The following is a 14,387-nucleotide window of genomic DNA, read 5'->3' as shown; positions in this document are numbered from 1 at the left end:
AAACAACACACAGGGCAAGCCGAAATGTTGTGAAGTGTGGTTACATTTCTAGGGCCATATGGTTTCTGCGAAAACGTGGACGGGATCGCGGAGTCCATTCATAAAAACGTAATTTACTCTATAGCGTGGAATGCCACGGAATTCGTCAATTTTGGACGAATAAATCAAAAGTAGCCACTGCCACTTAATTCGAATCGCGATATGAACTAGTGTCTGTGAATATTAAAATGCAAAAAGACGGTTTAAATATGAGTCTTGCATGTTCCACTTGCCTCTGTATGTATGAATGGCGGAAACGCGGTTTTGTTTCCTACACAAATACTGAAGCACGCGTGACGCTCGCGGTGATTTTCGGCCTCTGCGTCTCATTATATGATGGGATGAACACAAAAACTTAATCTCTGGAGCTGCTGTGAGAGTCACTTTGCGAGAATTTTACCGTTTCATTTGAGAAAACTAGCATCATCATACAGTATACACACAGAAACTTCATGGCAACCTGTCAAAATAAAAGTACGGTTTAAGAGCTGCTGTGAGAGTCACTTTGCGAGAATTTTACCGTTTCATTTGAGAAAACTAGCATCATCATACAGTATACACACAGAAACTTCATGGCAACCTGTCAAAATAAAAGTACGGTTTAACATGTAACAGAAATATATTAGTCTTGTCATACTTTTGTACAGTATAATGTACATCTTTAAATATTCCATTTTCTATCAAATTTAAATAAAACAATTAAATGATACAAATAAATATTACAACCAGAGTAATCACTTGTAGAAAAAAATAATACAATTATTAGGAGAAATAAAGAAAAAGTTTGTAGGGCCCTATTGTTCAAAATGTTGAAATTGAGACTTTTGGACTTATTTTTTAACTGAAATAAATGTTTTTGTAATTACAGAGAGAGTAAGGGTACCGGCACCAAAATTCAGGTACCGATACCGTTGCGTTCTGATTTTTTAACAAATTATGAGCTCTAAAAGATTTTCAGAATTTTTACAACTCTTTTGCTTTAGACCAGTGGTTCTCTAACCTGTCCTGGAGTACCCCCAGCCCTGCACATTTTGTATGTCTCCCTCATCTACCACACCTGATTCAACTCAGCAGCTCATTAGTGGAGACTGCAAGACCTGAAGTGGGTGTGTCAGATATAGGGAGACATACAAAATGTGCAGTGCTGGGGGTACTTCATGGAGAGGTTTGAAAACCACTGCTTTAGACCATTTACAAATGTTAAATCTTAAAATAACATGTTAAGGTAACCACTGCATCTTTCTGAAAAAAAAATGCAGAGATAGAACAAATTATTTATAGTTATTTTCAAATCTTCAATGTACTGTCATTATAAAAGAACTTCATTATTGTTTATTTAATTCTAACAAATAAGTTCTTGTTAAAAACTAACCAAAATTAAAAATGAATTGCTTATAATTTCTGCACAGGAGAGACTTGCTGTTGTTTCCAAACGAAAGGAAATATATCGGTATCGGCATCAGCTATCGGCCAAAATGAGTTGAAAAATATCGGCATATCGGATATCGGCAAAAATCCAATATCGTGCATCTCTAGTTGGCCTGTTTCTCAAAGATATTGTATGAAATCATAAGACTTGAAATACAGCATATATGTCACACAGACCACTTTTATGGTGCTTTGTTTGTCATTACTACATGGACATCATAAGCTGTCATTTATACAGAAGAGAAGCTCAGAGGTTCATCGTCTTCTGTGTTATACAGAAGAAAGAAAGTCATACAGGTTTGGAACACCATACGTTAAGTAAATGATGGCACAATTGTCATTTTCGGATTAACTGTTCATTTAACTTTAAATCACAGAGGTGTGTCCTGTAATCACCTGATGGGCATGTGCAGTAATGTTGCAACACCCTCCTGCAGTGACTACTTCCTTGAGACAAGTTTCGGCTCTCATGGTTTTTCACATTGTTCATATGTATGCAGAAACTCACTGCAGGTCAGTTGAAATGAAAAACCACCTAAAAACATTTATTTTAACTTAACTTTTAAAACATTGCCGAATGACTATGTATTATTTGACTAACAATTTTTAAAACTGCATATAAAAAATTAAAGCAGTACAAAAACCAGACCAAAAAACACACCTGTCGTTACAGAGAAGAGAACCTAGTACTTATTACACACACACACACACACTGAATGACAGATAAAGAATGAAGACACACACCTCTAATGGCTATAACTAAGAGGGATTTTCCACATGTGAAGGCATCTTAAATAGAAACCTGCTGTCTTGTTTTCCCCCTGACATCAGCCTTGCTGCAATGCTTTTATGCAGCAATGTTAATAAGACGTTTTCCAACTGTTGACTTACACACACTTAAAGGAACTCAGCTTATGCAGGCCCACAGAGAGGGAAAAAAAAAATCTTGCACAACCCCATTCTTACATACGCGCACATACACAGAGGGGTGAAAATGACAGGTTCAGAGGTATTTCTTATGTCTGGAGAATGTAAGTGACACTGGAGGACAGAGAACAGAACAGTGATAACAGGACATGGACTCAGAACAAGCTGTCCGCTGAGACACTAAAAATAAAAAAATTTTTACCCAAATTTGACTACATCAATACACATCCTTCATACTATCATTGGCTCCTGGCATAAGTTACTGCTAAACATCATGGAGACCTCCTGCAGCTTAATTTCCTTTTGATAAACTGAAAGACACTAAGACATCATTAATTTTCACCATTCACCATCTCGCCAACGGGATTCGTTTTCTAAAAGGCATTAAAAAATGTCAGCGACTTAAATGTTCTTTCTACAATGGGAAGCTTGAAACACCAACAGTTATTTCACCCAGAAAGCTAACAATCTCCAAATCTAGGGCTGGAGCTATCGATTAGCTATTCGAGTATTCTACCGATTATTCCATCAATTAATCGAGTAATCGGATAAGAAGTCATTTGCATTTATGTCGTGCAACTTAACTTTCAAGTTTCAGCCTAACTAAAGCTCAAGCATGACATAAGCCTTCACTGTCTTCTTGGAAGGCTTTGTGGCTTTTATAAGAGACAAAAATCAGTGGACAGGAAGGTAACTTGGAACAAGAACAAGAGACCATACACAATTTCTAAACACATTTTTCTGCAACATGAAATTAGAGTTATTTGGAGAATAAACCCTCTTAAACGTCTCTCTACTTACTGGTGTGTGTGTGTGTGTGTGTGTGTGTGTGTGTGTGAGTAAAACTTGTTTTTGATATCCTTCATATTCTATGTACTGGTCAATTCACAGCAGTGATAGAAATTATTCTGTTCCAATAAGTTTAAATTGATTTTTACATTTTATGGGCATTTTTACCTTTATAAAGCCATTTATTTTCTGTGTGCATCATCTTTTGAGTCAAATTCTTAATCAGTCAATTAGAATAATAAGACATTCGGGCTGTAACTAAACAAATGATATCAGTATCAACAAAATTCATCTTTGCAATGCAGAGGAAACACAGAAGCTGCATCTGAAGAGGCATTTAGATACGCATATTTACACCATTTAATTCAGCTCAGAGGGTCATTAATGCATTTAACCTGCAGTTACAAATGCATAAATAATATTTTGTTATTTTAAACATAAAACATTGAATACTGATATTTACAATTATTTTAAAAATGAAAAGATACTTTAAATGTGAAATTAAAACCGCCAGTAGGTGGCAGCAAGTCACTGCTTATAAGTGAGTCATTGCGATTGAGCCGAATCATTTAAATGAATGCTTCATTCAGGAACAAAACAGCGTCATGTTGCTCAGAGTCACAAAACAGTGCTGTGGCTGTGTTTGGAATTATTTTTTGTTGGCGAAATAGAGCAAAAACAGGCAATATGGTGTCTAATACGCAAGTCTCTTAATATTAACTTCTTGTTTAGTGAACTGTTGCATAAAATCAGTATCACATTTGTAATCATGCTGATTTTTAGAGGTGAAAACTGGCACTCTTCATGTGATATTGACTAACTTTCTTTCTGTGGTATTTTTATGCATACCTGTATGGGGGGAGTGTGTGTGTGTGTGTGTGTGTGTGTGTGTGTGTCACAGAGAGAGAGAATGAGACAATCAACAAGAATGGCGATTAGTCTTTCACAAAACATAGCTAATTTAGGGACATCATAACTAGCCACCATATTGATTTACGGTCTTAAATATGTCCAGCGTTTATCGGGTTGTGTGTCAGTAACGTTAACAGTGTTCCGTGTGTAGTTACAGTACATGGACTAAACGAAGCCTCGAGGCAAATTATTTGCCTCGATGATTTTTTGTATTCGAGTTATTCGAGGAATTGTTTCAGCCCTATCTAAATCCATGATAAAGGAGCATCAGGCACAATGAGAAATGTACAGTATTCAGCAATGGTATTTTGACTGCTGCTGAATACTTCAGTACATTTACAATATTCAGCAATGGTCAAAATGAGAAATGGAAAAAATTATTTAGGGCCCACATTACAGACATTCCTATTCAAACTGTGTTTGATTTCTCAGATGAAACCAGAGTTCTCCAAAAACCAGTAGATCATTTGTGTCATACATACTAAATTCAAATCACAATATGTCTATGAAACACAAATGTAGCCTACATGACCTCCTCAGGGAAAAGCAGCTCTGTCCAAAAGGGGCTTAAAGCTTACAAAAAAAATTAAAATTCTGTCATAATTTACTCACCACCATGTTGTTCGAGAACTGTTTGACTTTCTTACTTCTATGAAACATGAAAGAATACAGTTGAGAAATGTCTTTGTGTTTTTTGGCCCCTACAATGGAAATCAATGGTACCAAAACATGTTGGTTATCAACATTCTTATCTTTTTTACATCTTCTTTTATGTTCCACAGAAGGAACTCTTACAGGTTTGGAACAACATGAGGGTGAGTAAATTATGACGGGATTTTAATTTTTTGGGTGAACTATCCCTTTAAGAGATTTGATTGTGTTGAGTTTGTATAGATCAGTTGTTTGGAGAAGACGCATTTGGGGCACGACTCCCTTATGTCTGTTCAGCAATTCTACTCATTCAGTCTCAGTTCTGTTAAAACACCAGGTGTGAGATGATGGTGTGCATGTGTTGTTTTCAAACGGATTCTGATACTGTAAATTAACCATAAAGTTAAGCTTAATACAAATCTTAAATTTCAGTTTACTGAAGAGACTTAATATTTCAATACACAAATGCTACATTTACAGAATTATGAAAGCAACTTTGACTCACTACAGAACATGAATACTCTATTTTCCAGCAGTCAACAGAAAACCTCAATGTACCTTAATTTGGTCAGCAGAAAATACCCAACCTACAATCTTCATAACATAATGACTACAGCCAGTGCAGCTATGATGCCTCCGAAACTAAAGGGATTTTTTCCCTCTAAAAACAGACTAAAGGATGATTTAACCAAGACACAGAGTCTCTGCAGGTCAACAGAGATTTTTTTTTTTGTGTTTAAAAATGACAAACTTCAGAAAGAGGAAGTCAAGATACATGACCGACCACACTTCTGGGGTCATACTACACTGTTTGTTTCTCTGGGTTTTAGAGTATCAGAGCTGAGAGGTATGAGAATTAAGTTGACTTGCGTGAAACTGAACATGCATGAACTAGCCCAAAACATCTCAGTAGCATTTCTAACAACAGTTGAAGAGCCACTAGCTTGAGCTGCGGGCAAGAACACTTACTTCACTGAAGTACAGACATACCAGCCGGAGCCAAACTTTCTTACATCAGAGTGTGTGCTACTATACAGATCCACACAACATTTCCCTACCTGCCATGCATCGCTTAAAAAGTCAGCAGACTCTCATGGGTTTGCAAGGAGCAGAAGATTATGTATAAAAAAATTCTGACTGTTAAGTTTACAACTTATAGATGTAGCCAATTTTTTCTAACAAAAAACATGATTATTTTTTTTTGCTAGACATTTTGCATTTTGTTAGATAGTCGTCTTCTTACTGGTAAACTTAGTTTTGAACATTAATGCTTTGACATTTTTCACATATTTAAGATCAAGTGTCTTGCCAAACCACATTACACACACTTCCTCCAGTCCACATTAAAATGCCTAATCTAAACCCAAGTAAATATCTCTTGTTTTTATTAGGCTTTGTGAACGTGTGCTTAACTTAAGTTGTTGTTAAAGTTTCTTTACACAAAACAAGCCTTTATTGGCCTTATTATCAAGTACTCTTTATTGCTATTGGCTGAGAAGATAATTTAGTAGGTAAACAAAACCTGATTGCATACGCGAAGTCCATATATTCATGTAAAATTATTATATACACTGCCATTTATATGCACACACATCAGAGTAAGTACATCTGGATAGCAGAAGAATGAGAAGGAAGGATTTTTTCCTGGAACAACTCACTGTGACTATCCCAAGAGCAGAACAGTAAATAAGTACAGAGTGTAAAATAAGATGTCAGTAACATCAACAGTGATAACAGGGAGAGTGTGAGTCTGCGGACTGCATTCAAGAGACACTTCACCCCAAAAATGAACATTCTGTCATCGTATACTCAAATTGACATTCTTTTTTCTGCAGAATGGAATATATTTTGAAGAATGTTTTAACTATTTTTGTTCCTGCAATGAAAGTCAATGAAGTATGAAACAACATAGAAACCCCATTGACTTTCATTGTGTGGACAAAATATATTTTATGTTCCACGGAAGAAAGAATATACGAATATATGACTGTAAATATTGACAATTTTCTTTTACTGTACATCTGGGTGGAGAAAGAAAGAGAGAGAGAAAAAGTTACATTCATATGTAAGAGCAATCAGAGACATAGATCACAACTGATGGTATTCAGACAAATCTATATTATCTCATATACTGATAAAGTAAATGTAGAAGTATGTGCGAGTCTCTGACTTTCTACCCCCTTATCTCATGGCTGTTAACATCCTTAACAGGCCTGTTTATTAAATACACTGACTTTTTTTACCTATCATGGTGGCCTTAAATTCCAGGGATCCTAGTAAATCTGTGTTTGTGTCTGTGTGTGAAGAGTACATGTTTACCTCTTCAGGGTGACTGACACTGGGGTAGAAAACCTTTTAAACCTAAGCACACTCACAAACACACACTGCTTATCAGAAGAATTTCACTGAGATTTCAGAATGAATTTTTTTATTCTTGCTGATATTCTCCAGCTTCATACTCCTAAGATCACCACACTCCTGCTCTGGGTCATCATTTCCGCTGCTTCTGCTGCTTGAATCTTCGACGGGTATCACACCCACAGCCAATTAAGCAGACTATGGAAAATATTTACAATTATGTTATTATTTAGAAGAAAAAATAAGAAATTATAGATTTCCTGCAACTTTCTCACTCACACTCATACACTGAAAAGACTTCATAGAATCAATCCATGTTTTTCCATGTACAGTTTTTACATGATTATGCTAAATAAACAAAAAATATATAGGAGAAAGAAAGGTGCTCAGCAATTAGTAAGGGCCTTAAATAGTGTATTTTAAAGGCTATTAAATACCTATAAATGTATATATAAAATGTTGTGTACATTAATGAACATACATTTTTGCATATAAATAAATAACCCATATGCAAAATCCGATATTAATTTACAGTATATGAACAAAATATTTAGCCATTACCCTAATTCAATCTGCATGTCAAAACCTTCACTTGCATTCTGGCGGCTTGCATTCTGTGTGCACATCTGTTTGCATTTTGACATAAAAACTGGAGAAAACTGAGTTTCAAAATCTTATATAAATGGGGCTTTCTTGTGTCATCTAGCTTTCATAAGCTGATTTATCGGCATTATATTTTGCATGTAAACACACTCTATGACATTTCAAATTACACACTGAGTTCACAAAGAAAGGGGGAATAAAAAAAGAATGTTTGTAATGGAGAACTGAAACACTGATTTGTCCAAACTGTTTTGCAATGACAGTGACACATTAAGTTCTTTAGAAGTGGCAACAACAACCTTGTAAGAAATTACTCTTATCTAGTGGTTGACCGATATTGTTTTTTTGACAGCCAATGCCGATATCTTGGAAAGCAGGGTGGCCGATGGCCGATATAAAGCCGATATAATTTTATTTATTTTAATTAATATTTAAGAAATTTTAAATCATTTGAAAATTGATTAAAAAATAAATGTGTTAAATAAATGACATGAATATGACAGTGGGCAAATGCATAAAGCGTAGCATAATTTAAAATCACAAGTTTAAAGTTTGTCGATCGCCAGTGAAGCTGAACTCTCCTCCTGTCAGCATTCAATTCACACGGATCGACCGTCACACAGAGTACACGCGATCATGCAGGATACACATGCACACTTCACAACTCATGCAGGATCTCACAACTGGATCTGACTAAGTTTGCAAGGTTTTTGAAATTAGATGTTTAGTAGGTGCTCAGGGGGCTGCCGTTCTCAGTGCCGTCAAAATAAAAGTCCCGCCTCGAATGCATCAGCCAAACAGGAAAACTTATCGGCCGATGCCGATATTTAAAAAAATGCCAAATATCGGCCTTGGCGATATATCGGTCGACCACTACTCTTATCCCATCCTAATCACTGCAGAATGCACAAACACCTGCAAGCACGCATGCAATATTACCTTGCTGCAGGGATTTATTTAAATTAAGATAATTAATTACAACCACAACAGAGAAACTCGTGTTGCATCAAAAACATCCATTGAGAAGAACCAGCCTGACCAAGCTTGAAGACCGTGTCTGATCAAGCACCCTGATATGACTGAAAAAAAAAAATTATACTAAATTCTTTTAAGGTAAGTGGTTGCAAACAATTTATTTTAGCTACATTTAATAAAAAAAAATATGTTGAAAGTTAGTAAACTAAATGTATTTAAATGTAGCTAAAATAAATTAATTGCAACCACTTACCTTAAAAAATTTAGTAAATTCAATGAATATTTTTTTTCAGTGCACCTGTACTTCTGTAAAATGCTGCTGATGAACGATAAAACACTGACAGCCAATCAGAATCCATCCTGCTGTAACGAGCTCAAGAATTTAAAGCGGCAGACGCATGTGCGCTTAGAATAAACAGACGATATCGTTCGCTGGTGTGGACGCTAATATCGTTATCTTTATAGTTATCTTTATAGTTATCGTTCTTGGTGTGAACGGGCCTTAAGGGTAACCTGACCGGAATTACCAGTGTGTGAGGACATGAGAAGAGGGGAGGATCACAGGCCGCTTGAGCAGAAAAGATAAATGAGACACCGTATATGTGTGTGTCTGTGAATGTGTGTCAAAACGCTGGTATGCGCTAGATTTCAGACGGGTGCATTGACGAAACTAATCATTAACACCTACGTGACATGCTGTTCTCTCTCTTACTTCGAATCTCCATGTCTTCTACAGAGTCTTTCCAATCAGAACACTATCATGTGTTATGTATAGAACATTGATGTTTGACATCCATCCACTTGCAGTCTGTCTGAACCAGTGGTTTTCAACCAGAGAGCCAGGGCCCACTAGGAGCTTCAGCAAACTTACAAGAGGGCCTCAAGATTACTTAAAATTGTTTAAAATAAAACAAAACAATCATTAAAATGTCAAAACAACTAAAAATCTATATATTTCTTACTGAAATTTACTCCCTCAAGAACTTCTCATGATCTTGTGTAAATAAGTCAGCATAATTTTAAAAGTTTGATTTAGGGATCTGGAAAAATCATGTACATTCATAAACTTTTATAACTCCATAGGCATTTAAGAATATAAAGAAATATTAAAGGAATAGCTTCTACAATATTTTATTGGGTAGAAATTCAAAATCCCTATCCAGTAATTCATGAACGACTTGAAAAATCATGTGGTAATATTGTTGTGAACAATGGTGGGCCTTGGAGTCAAAAAGATTGAGAACCACTGGTCTAGAGCTTTCTTTGAAAGAATAACCAAACATAGACCAAACATGTCAAAGAAATTTAATTTAAACATTTTAAATATTTAAAAAAAACATGACTGGACTACTAGAGACTTCCAGAATTCAGGGTTAATTTTAGGTATTTACTTGATGACACTCTAGAGGTGTGTGTTCATATTCAAGGCCTGTTTTGCAGATGTCATTCTTCCTATACAATAGATAATAGCCCTGAAAAGTACAATGCTTGAGTCATTATCTCCCTGTTAACTGAGAAACACTCCCCATGACCTCAAGCGTGCACACAAACACAGAAGATCAGATCTCGCGTCGTGTGGGGGGATTAGCAGAGTTCACACATGCTATGTGGCGCCTTGTCTAAAAAGCGTGGTTTCAAAGAAGAAAAGAAAATACCGAATGAATGATACACCCACGGAAAACAAACATCTTGAATGTTCTTCAGAATGAACTCTATATTAATATTTATCCTATTTTAGTTTTTATCCTCTCCTTTCCAGTCCTATTATCCGCTGAACTCCCCTTCTTATCCTCTTCCCTTCCCATCTGTTCCTTTCCACTCCTTTCCCACCTATTATCCTCTCCTCTCCCTCTCTTACACCTTTCCGTTCTGAACTTCCCTCTCATCCTCTTCTCTCGCTCCTATTTTAATACAGTGTAATTTGGATCTGGGGCAAAAGCCCTGCGGTACCTGAAATAAGGCCACTCTCCAGGAGACCAGCACAGGTCTCTGTGTCTCTCTCTCTCATGCACAGGCATAAAAATAAATCATTGTAGGCCTATTTTCTCAGCTGCACCATCTTTGGTGCAGAGAGAGAGAGAGAGAGACAAGAGGAACGTTGATTATTTCTGCAACTAAATTCATTAGCATCTGCGAAGGACATATTTAAGGTTGGAAATGTCCTGGCCTTTTTACAAGGCCAATTGTTTTCTCCACTACATTATGACACATTTGTAAATGTTGAAGTGTTGTTACTTTAAATGTCACGCATTTGCGCATTTGTTTGAGAACTTGAACAAGTCAGCAAGACAATATAAGCTAAGTTCGATATCAATTTAATGTGCTGTTGAAGTGATTTCAGTACATTTCTAATGTTTTAACTTGAAAATGAGAAAATACTGTACCACAGTCCTAATCTATCTATCTTCAACTGTTTTGAGAAATCATCTTTGTGAAGTTATTGTGCATAAGCAGATTAATATTCATGAGCTAACCCACCATCAATTAGTGATTTTACAACCACATCTGTGCACCACCAACTTTTTAAAAATAAGTGACGCCCACGATGATGGGGTTCAGTCTGTAAGGGGAAATGTGACTTCCAATTAGATCCGGATGAGGTCACATGAACTTTTTGAATGTGGCATTCAAGGTTGTTGACTGTCTCAGGGGATTTATAAAGTGATTCAAAAAACAAAAGACAAGTTACTTGACATGGTTTAAAGGTTAGCTGAGAGGCTGAGCTACTCCTACAGATACATCTGAGAAAGAAAAGAGAGAGAGAATGAGGTCGCAAAGAACAAACAGTCTTACCTTGCAGCTGTTTGAAACGGCCCTCCAGGATGTTGGAATATTGCACCTGGTTTACAAAGGCAGCTGGCGAGAGACATGGCTCATGTTCGCGCGGATCAAAATCCATGTCTCTTCTCTTTCACTGTAACACTCAATTGCTTTCACTGTGAACCGTCCCTCCAACACGGACTCTCAACTTTCATCCAAAACAAATCGATCACTCCACAAGAGTAGAGCCAGGACTCATGAGCATGGCATGTAAAATGTAAGGTTGAAAAATAAAAAACAGAAAGCAGACCAAGAAAACAAACTGCCAAATGTTTAACTTTCCTCACAAGTTCAAAAAAAGTTGGGTTTAGAAACAGAAACTCTCCAGGTGAGCGCGTGCATCCGAGCGTTTCATCAGCGCATGCTAAACCGCGCCATTCTGCTTCATCCGTTTAAAAAAAAAAAAAACTCTTCCTTTAATTGACTCTCTCTCTCTCTCTCCTTTTTTTGCCAACATGCAGTTGAAGTGAGGAAAAAGGTACAGTAAAAACAAAATGTTCTTTTCTTCTTCAAAAACAATCTTTTCTCAGTGCAAAACTCTTCTTACTCTCTCTCGGCTACTCAGATCAGACTGCGTGTGTCTGTGTGCGCACGCACACACACACACACCTTGTTTGAGTAAGCTCGCAGAACTAGCTGTGCTCAGCTTCCTAAGTAAACAAAGCCTCCTACTCTCTCTCTCTCGGTTTCTGAGCTTTGGCATTTGCATAAGGTGTGTGTGGGAGGAGCAAATCCCAGGCTGAGCGAGCGAGAATGACAGACAGAGGGAGGGTGAGGAGGTATGGGCTGAACCATTTCTGAAGGTGGACAGGGGGTGGAGTAGAGTTCAAGAGATGGATGGTTTCAAAGGAGAGATGGGCGTGTGGGACCAGCCCCTGGAGGTGATCAGATAGTCAGCAGAAATCATGAGTTTGAGCTTATTTTAGGACTACCTGGATTTTTATGTTGGGTAATGTTATGTTTTAGTGATTTTTGTGGGTGTTCAGCAGTTGTTAGACCTTTACCTTTAATTAATCATGTAAAAAAAAAGTCCCTCTCTCGCCTTCTCGAGCACGTGCACAGATAAAATAAGACGTTAAGACAGGAAGGAAGTACTTGAGAAAGACTCAACAAGCGAGTGCTGTCTTTCTTCCTGTGCAAGTGTGTGTGCACCACCTCACACCCATAAACTGGCAACATCGGCAGTGACAGAAAACTCATCTTATAATGCCTCCAAATGAATCAAAAAACAGAATCTGTTATGTAAGTGCAGAAACGTTATCGAGAAAAACCTTGATTAGAGCATTTCAAGCTCGCACAAATAGACCTGTAGCACACAGACTTTCACACATGCATTTCTTGTGTGTGCAGATTTTACAAGAGGAAGTGGTGTAATGAAGACCAGTCCAGTGGCAGGTTGTGTTGATTAGCAAGTGTCACCAGCAGTGACCATCAAAGAGCAGAGGTCACAGGTCAAATCATGGCCAGAATCACTAGGCCAACAGTCAGCCAGCGTGTCACTGGAAGAAAGCATTTTATCACAGCAAACTCCAAACTTGCACAAAATGGGAAGATAAGATGAAGGAAGACTGATAGTAAACGGGGAAAAAAATTATTATAATAATGAGTTCACTGTGCTATAGTGTTCACTGTTGCTATTGTATGTACAGTATGACTTGCATTTAACTTTAATAAAATGCTTTTATTATACATGTGTTTATGTAATGAAAAAAGACGGAGCGTGAGACAGACAAAGAGGAGGACAGAAATGTCTGAGAACAACTAAAGTTAACTGTGTATGGGTGTGAGAGACATGAGCACTGGGCCTCTGAGACCGTCCTCTCCTCTGTCCTTCACGAGCTTCAAAAGACATTCGAACTCCGTATTCTCAGTTTCCATTCCCCTACCAGCACTTTCAGGAATAATCGTTTTGCCTTAAGTTTATTGTGATTGATATGGTGGTTTTCACATGCTGGGTTCGATGCTAAAAAAACAACAGAGAGAACTAAACTCCTCTCAAGTGAAACACAGTTATATAGACCAGCAGGTGCTGCTATCAACTCCATTAAGCTCCATGTAACTAATGTCTTTTTCCAGCCATTAATTTTTTTTTATTTTATGAAACCTTTTACCTTTGAGGATTTCCCTGGATATCCCTGAAGGGAGGTTTTGTCAGATTTAAATAACTCCTGGGGACCATTTTGTCCCAAACACACACACAGCCCTGATGACAAGGTTAGGCTCTTCTCAGTCCCACTACATTCCCAGCACACATGTCTGTGTGGGCGTTTGGCTTTGGAACAAGCTATCTTTTACATAATAATGTCATAAACACACATATATGTCAACCTGAATCACTTTCATTCAATATCCATTTAATATTCATACTAAAAAATAAATTTATAGTAGTTTATATTAGTTTTATTACAATATAAAAAACATTTCTCTGGAGAAGTGTCAGACATCTTATAGTGAATTATTTACAATTTACTATTACTAAAATATTGTAATATTTTATCTAACTTAATACTATATCAATTTTTATCAAAATAAGACAAACAATTATATATTTAAAAAAACATACAATAATACTTATATTTTTAATATTTTCAAATGTTAAAGCAGCACTATGTAACTTTTGGCGCTCTAGCGGTTAATAAACAGAACTGCACACATCCCGCGGAAGAACATTCCAACCGGAGCTACTTCTCTAAGTTTATGTCTATGGCGATTCACGCAGGTATGTGTTACTCCGCAGCGGTGACGACCCGACCAGACTACAATAGTCCAAATATAAGTACTTTTTATAAGTGTACCGTAGTTAGGGCTGTCGCGGTGAGGGAATTTCCCTTGCGGTAATTTTGAGTGGCTCAATAGCGCGGTATGCGGTATTACCGCCATATATA

The 14,387-nt window shown here is 37.0% G+C and overlaps 1 protein-coding gene across 7 annotated transcripts in view; it reads right to left on the bottom strand.

Moving 5' to 3' along the window:
- Positions 1-14,387, bottom strand: part of LOC107746380 (spectrin beta chain, non-erythrocytic 1-like) — a 131,664-nt gene that overhangs the window by 54,454 nt on the left and 62,823 nt on the right. For 2 of the 7 annotated variants that reach the window (XM_016560573.1, XM_016560575.1), the window contains exon 1: positions 11,476-12,090. The exons of the other annotated variants lie outside the window; for them this stretch is intronic. In XM_016560573.1, the coding sequence (XP_016416059.1) occupies positions 11,476-11,581 (106 nt within the window). In that variant the 5' untranslated portion in view covers positions 11,582-12,090. Of the gene's footprint in view, positions 1-11,475; positions 12,091-14,387 lie in introns of those variants that run through there. 7 annotated transcript variants of the gene reach the window in all.

This window comes from Sinocyclocheilus rhinocerous, unplaced genomic scaffold (assembly GCF_001515625.1).
Source record: "Sinocyclocheilus rhinocerous isolate Xijiao unplaced genomic scaffold, SAMN03320098_v1.1 scaffold77, whole genome shotgun sequence".
Classification (NCBI taxonomy): Eukaryota; Metazoa; Chordata; class Actinopteri; order Cypriniformes; family Cyprinidae; genus Sinocyclocheilus; species Sinocyclocheilus rhinocerous.
The sequence above is the reverse complement of the archived record's forward strand: the minus strand, read 5'-3'. Positions and strand labels throughout refer to the sequence as shown.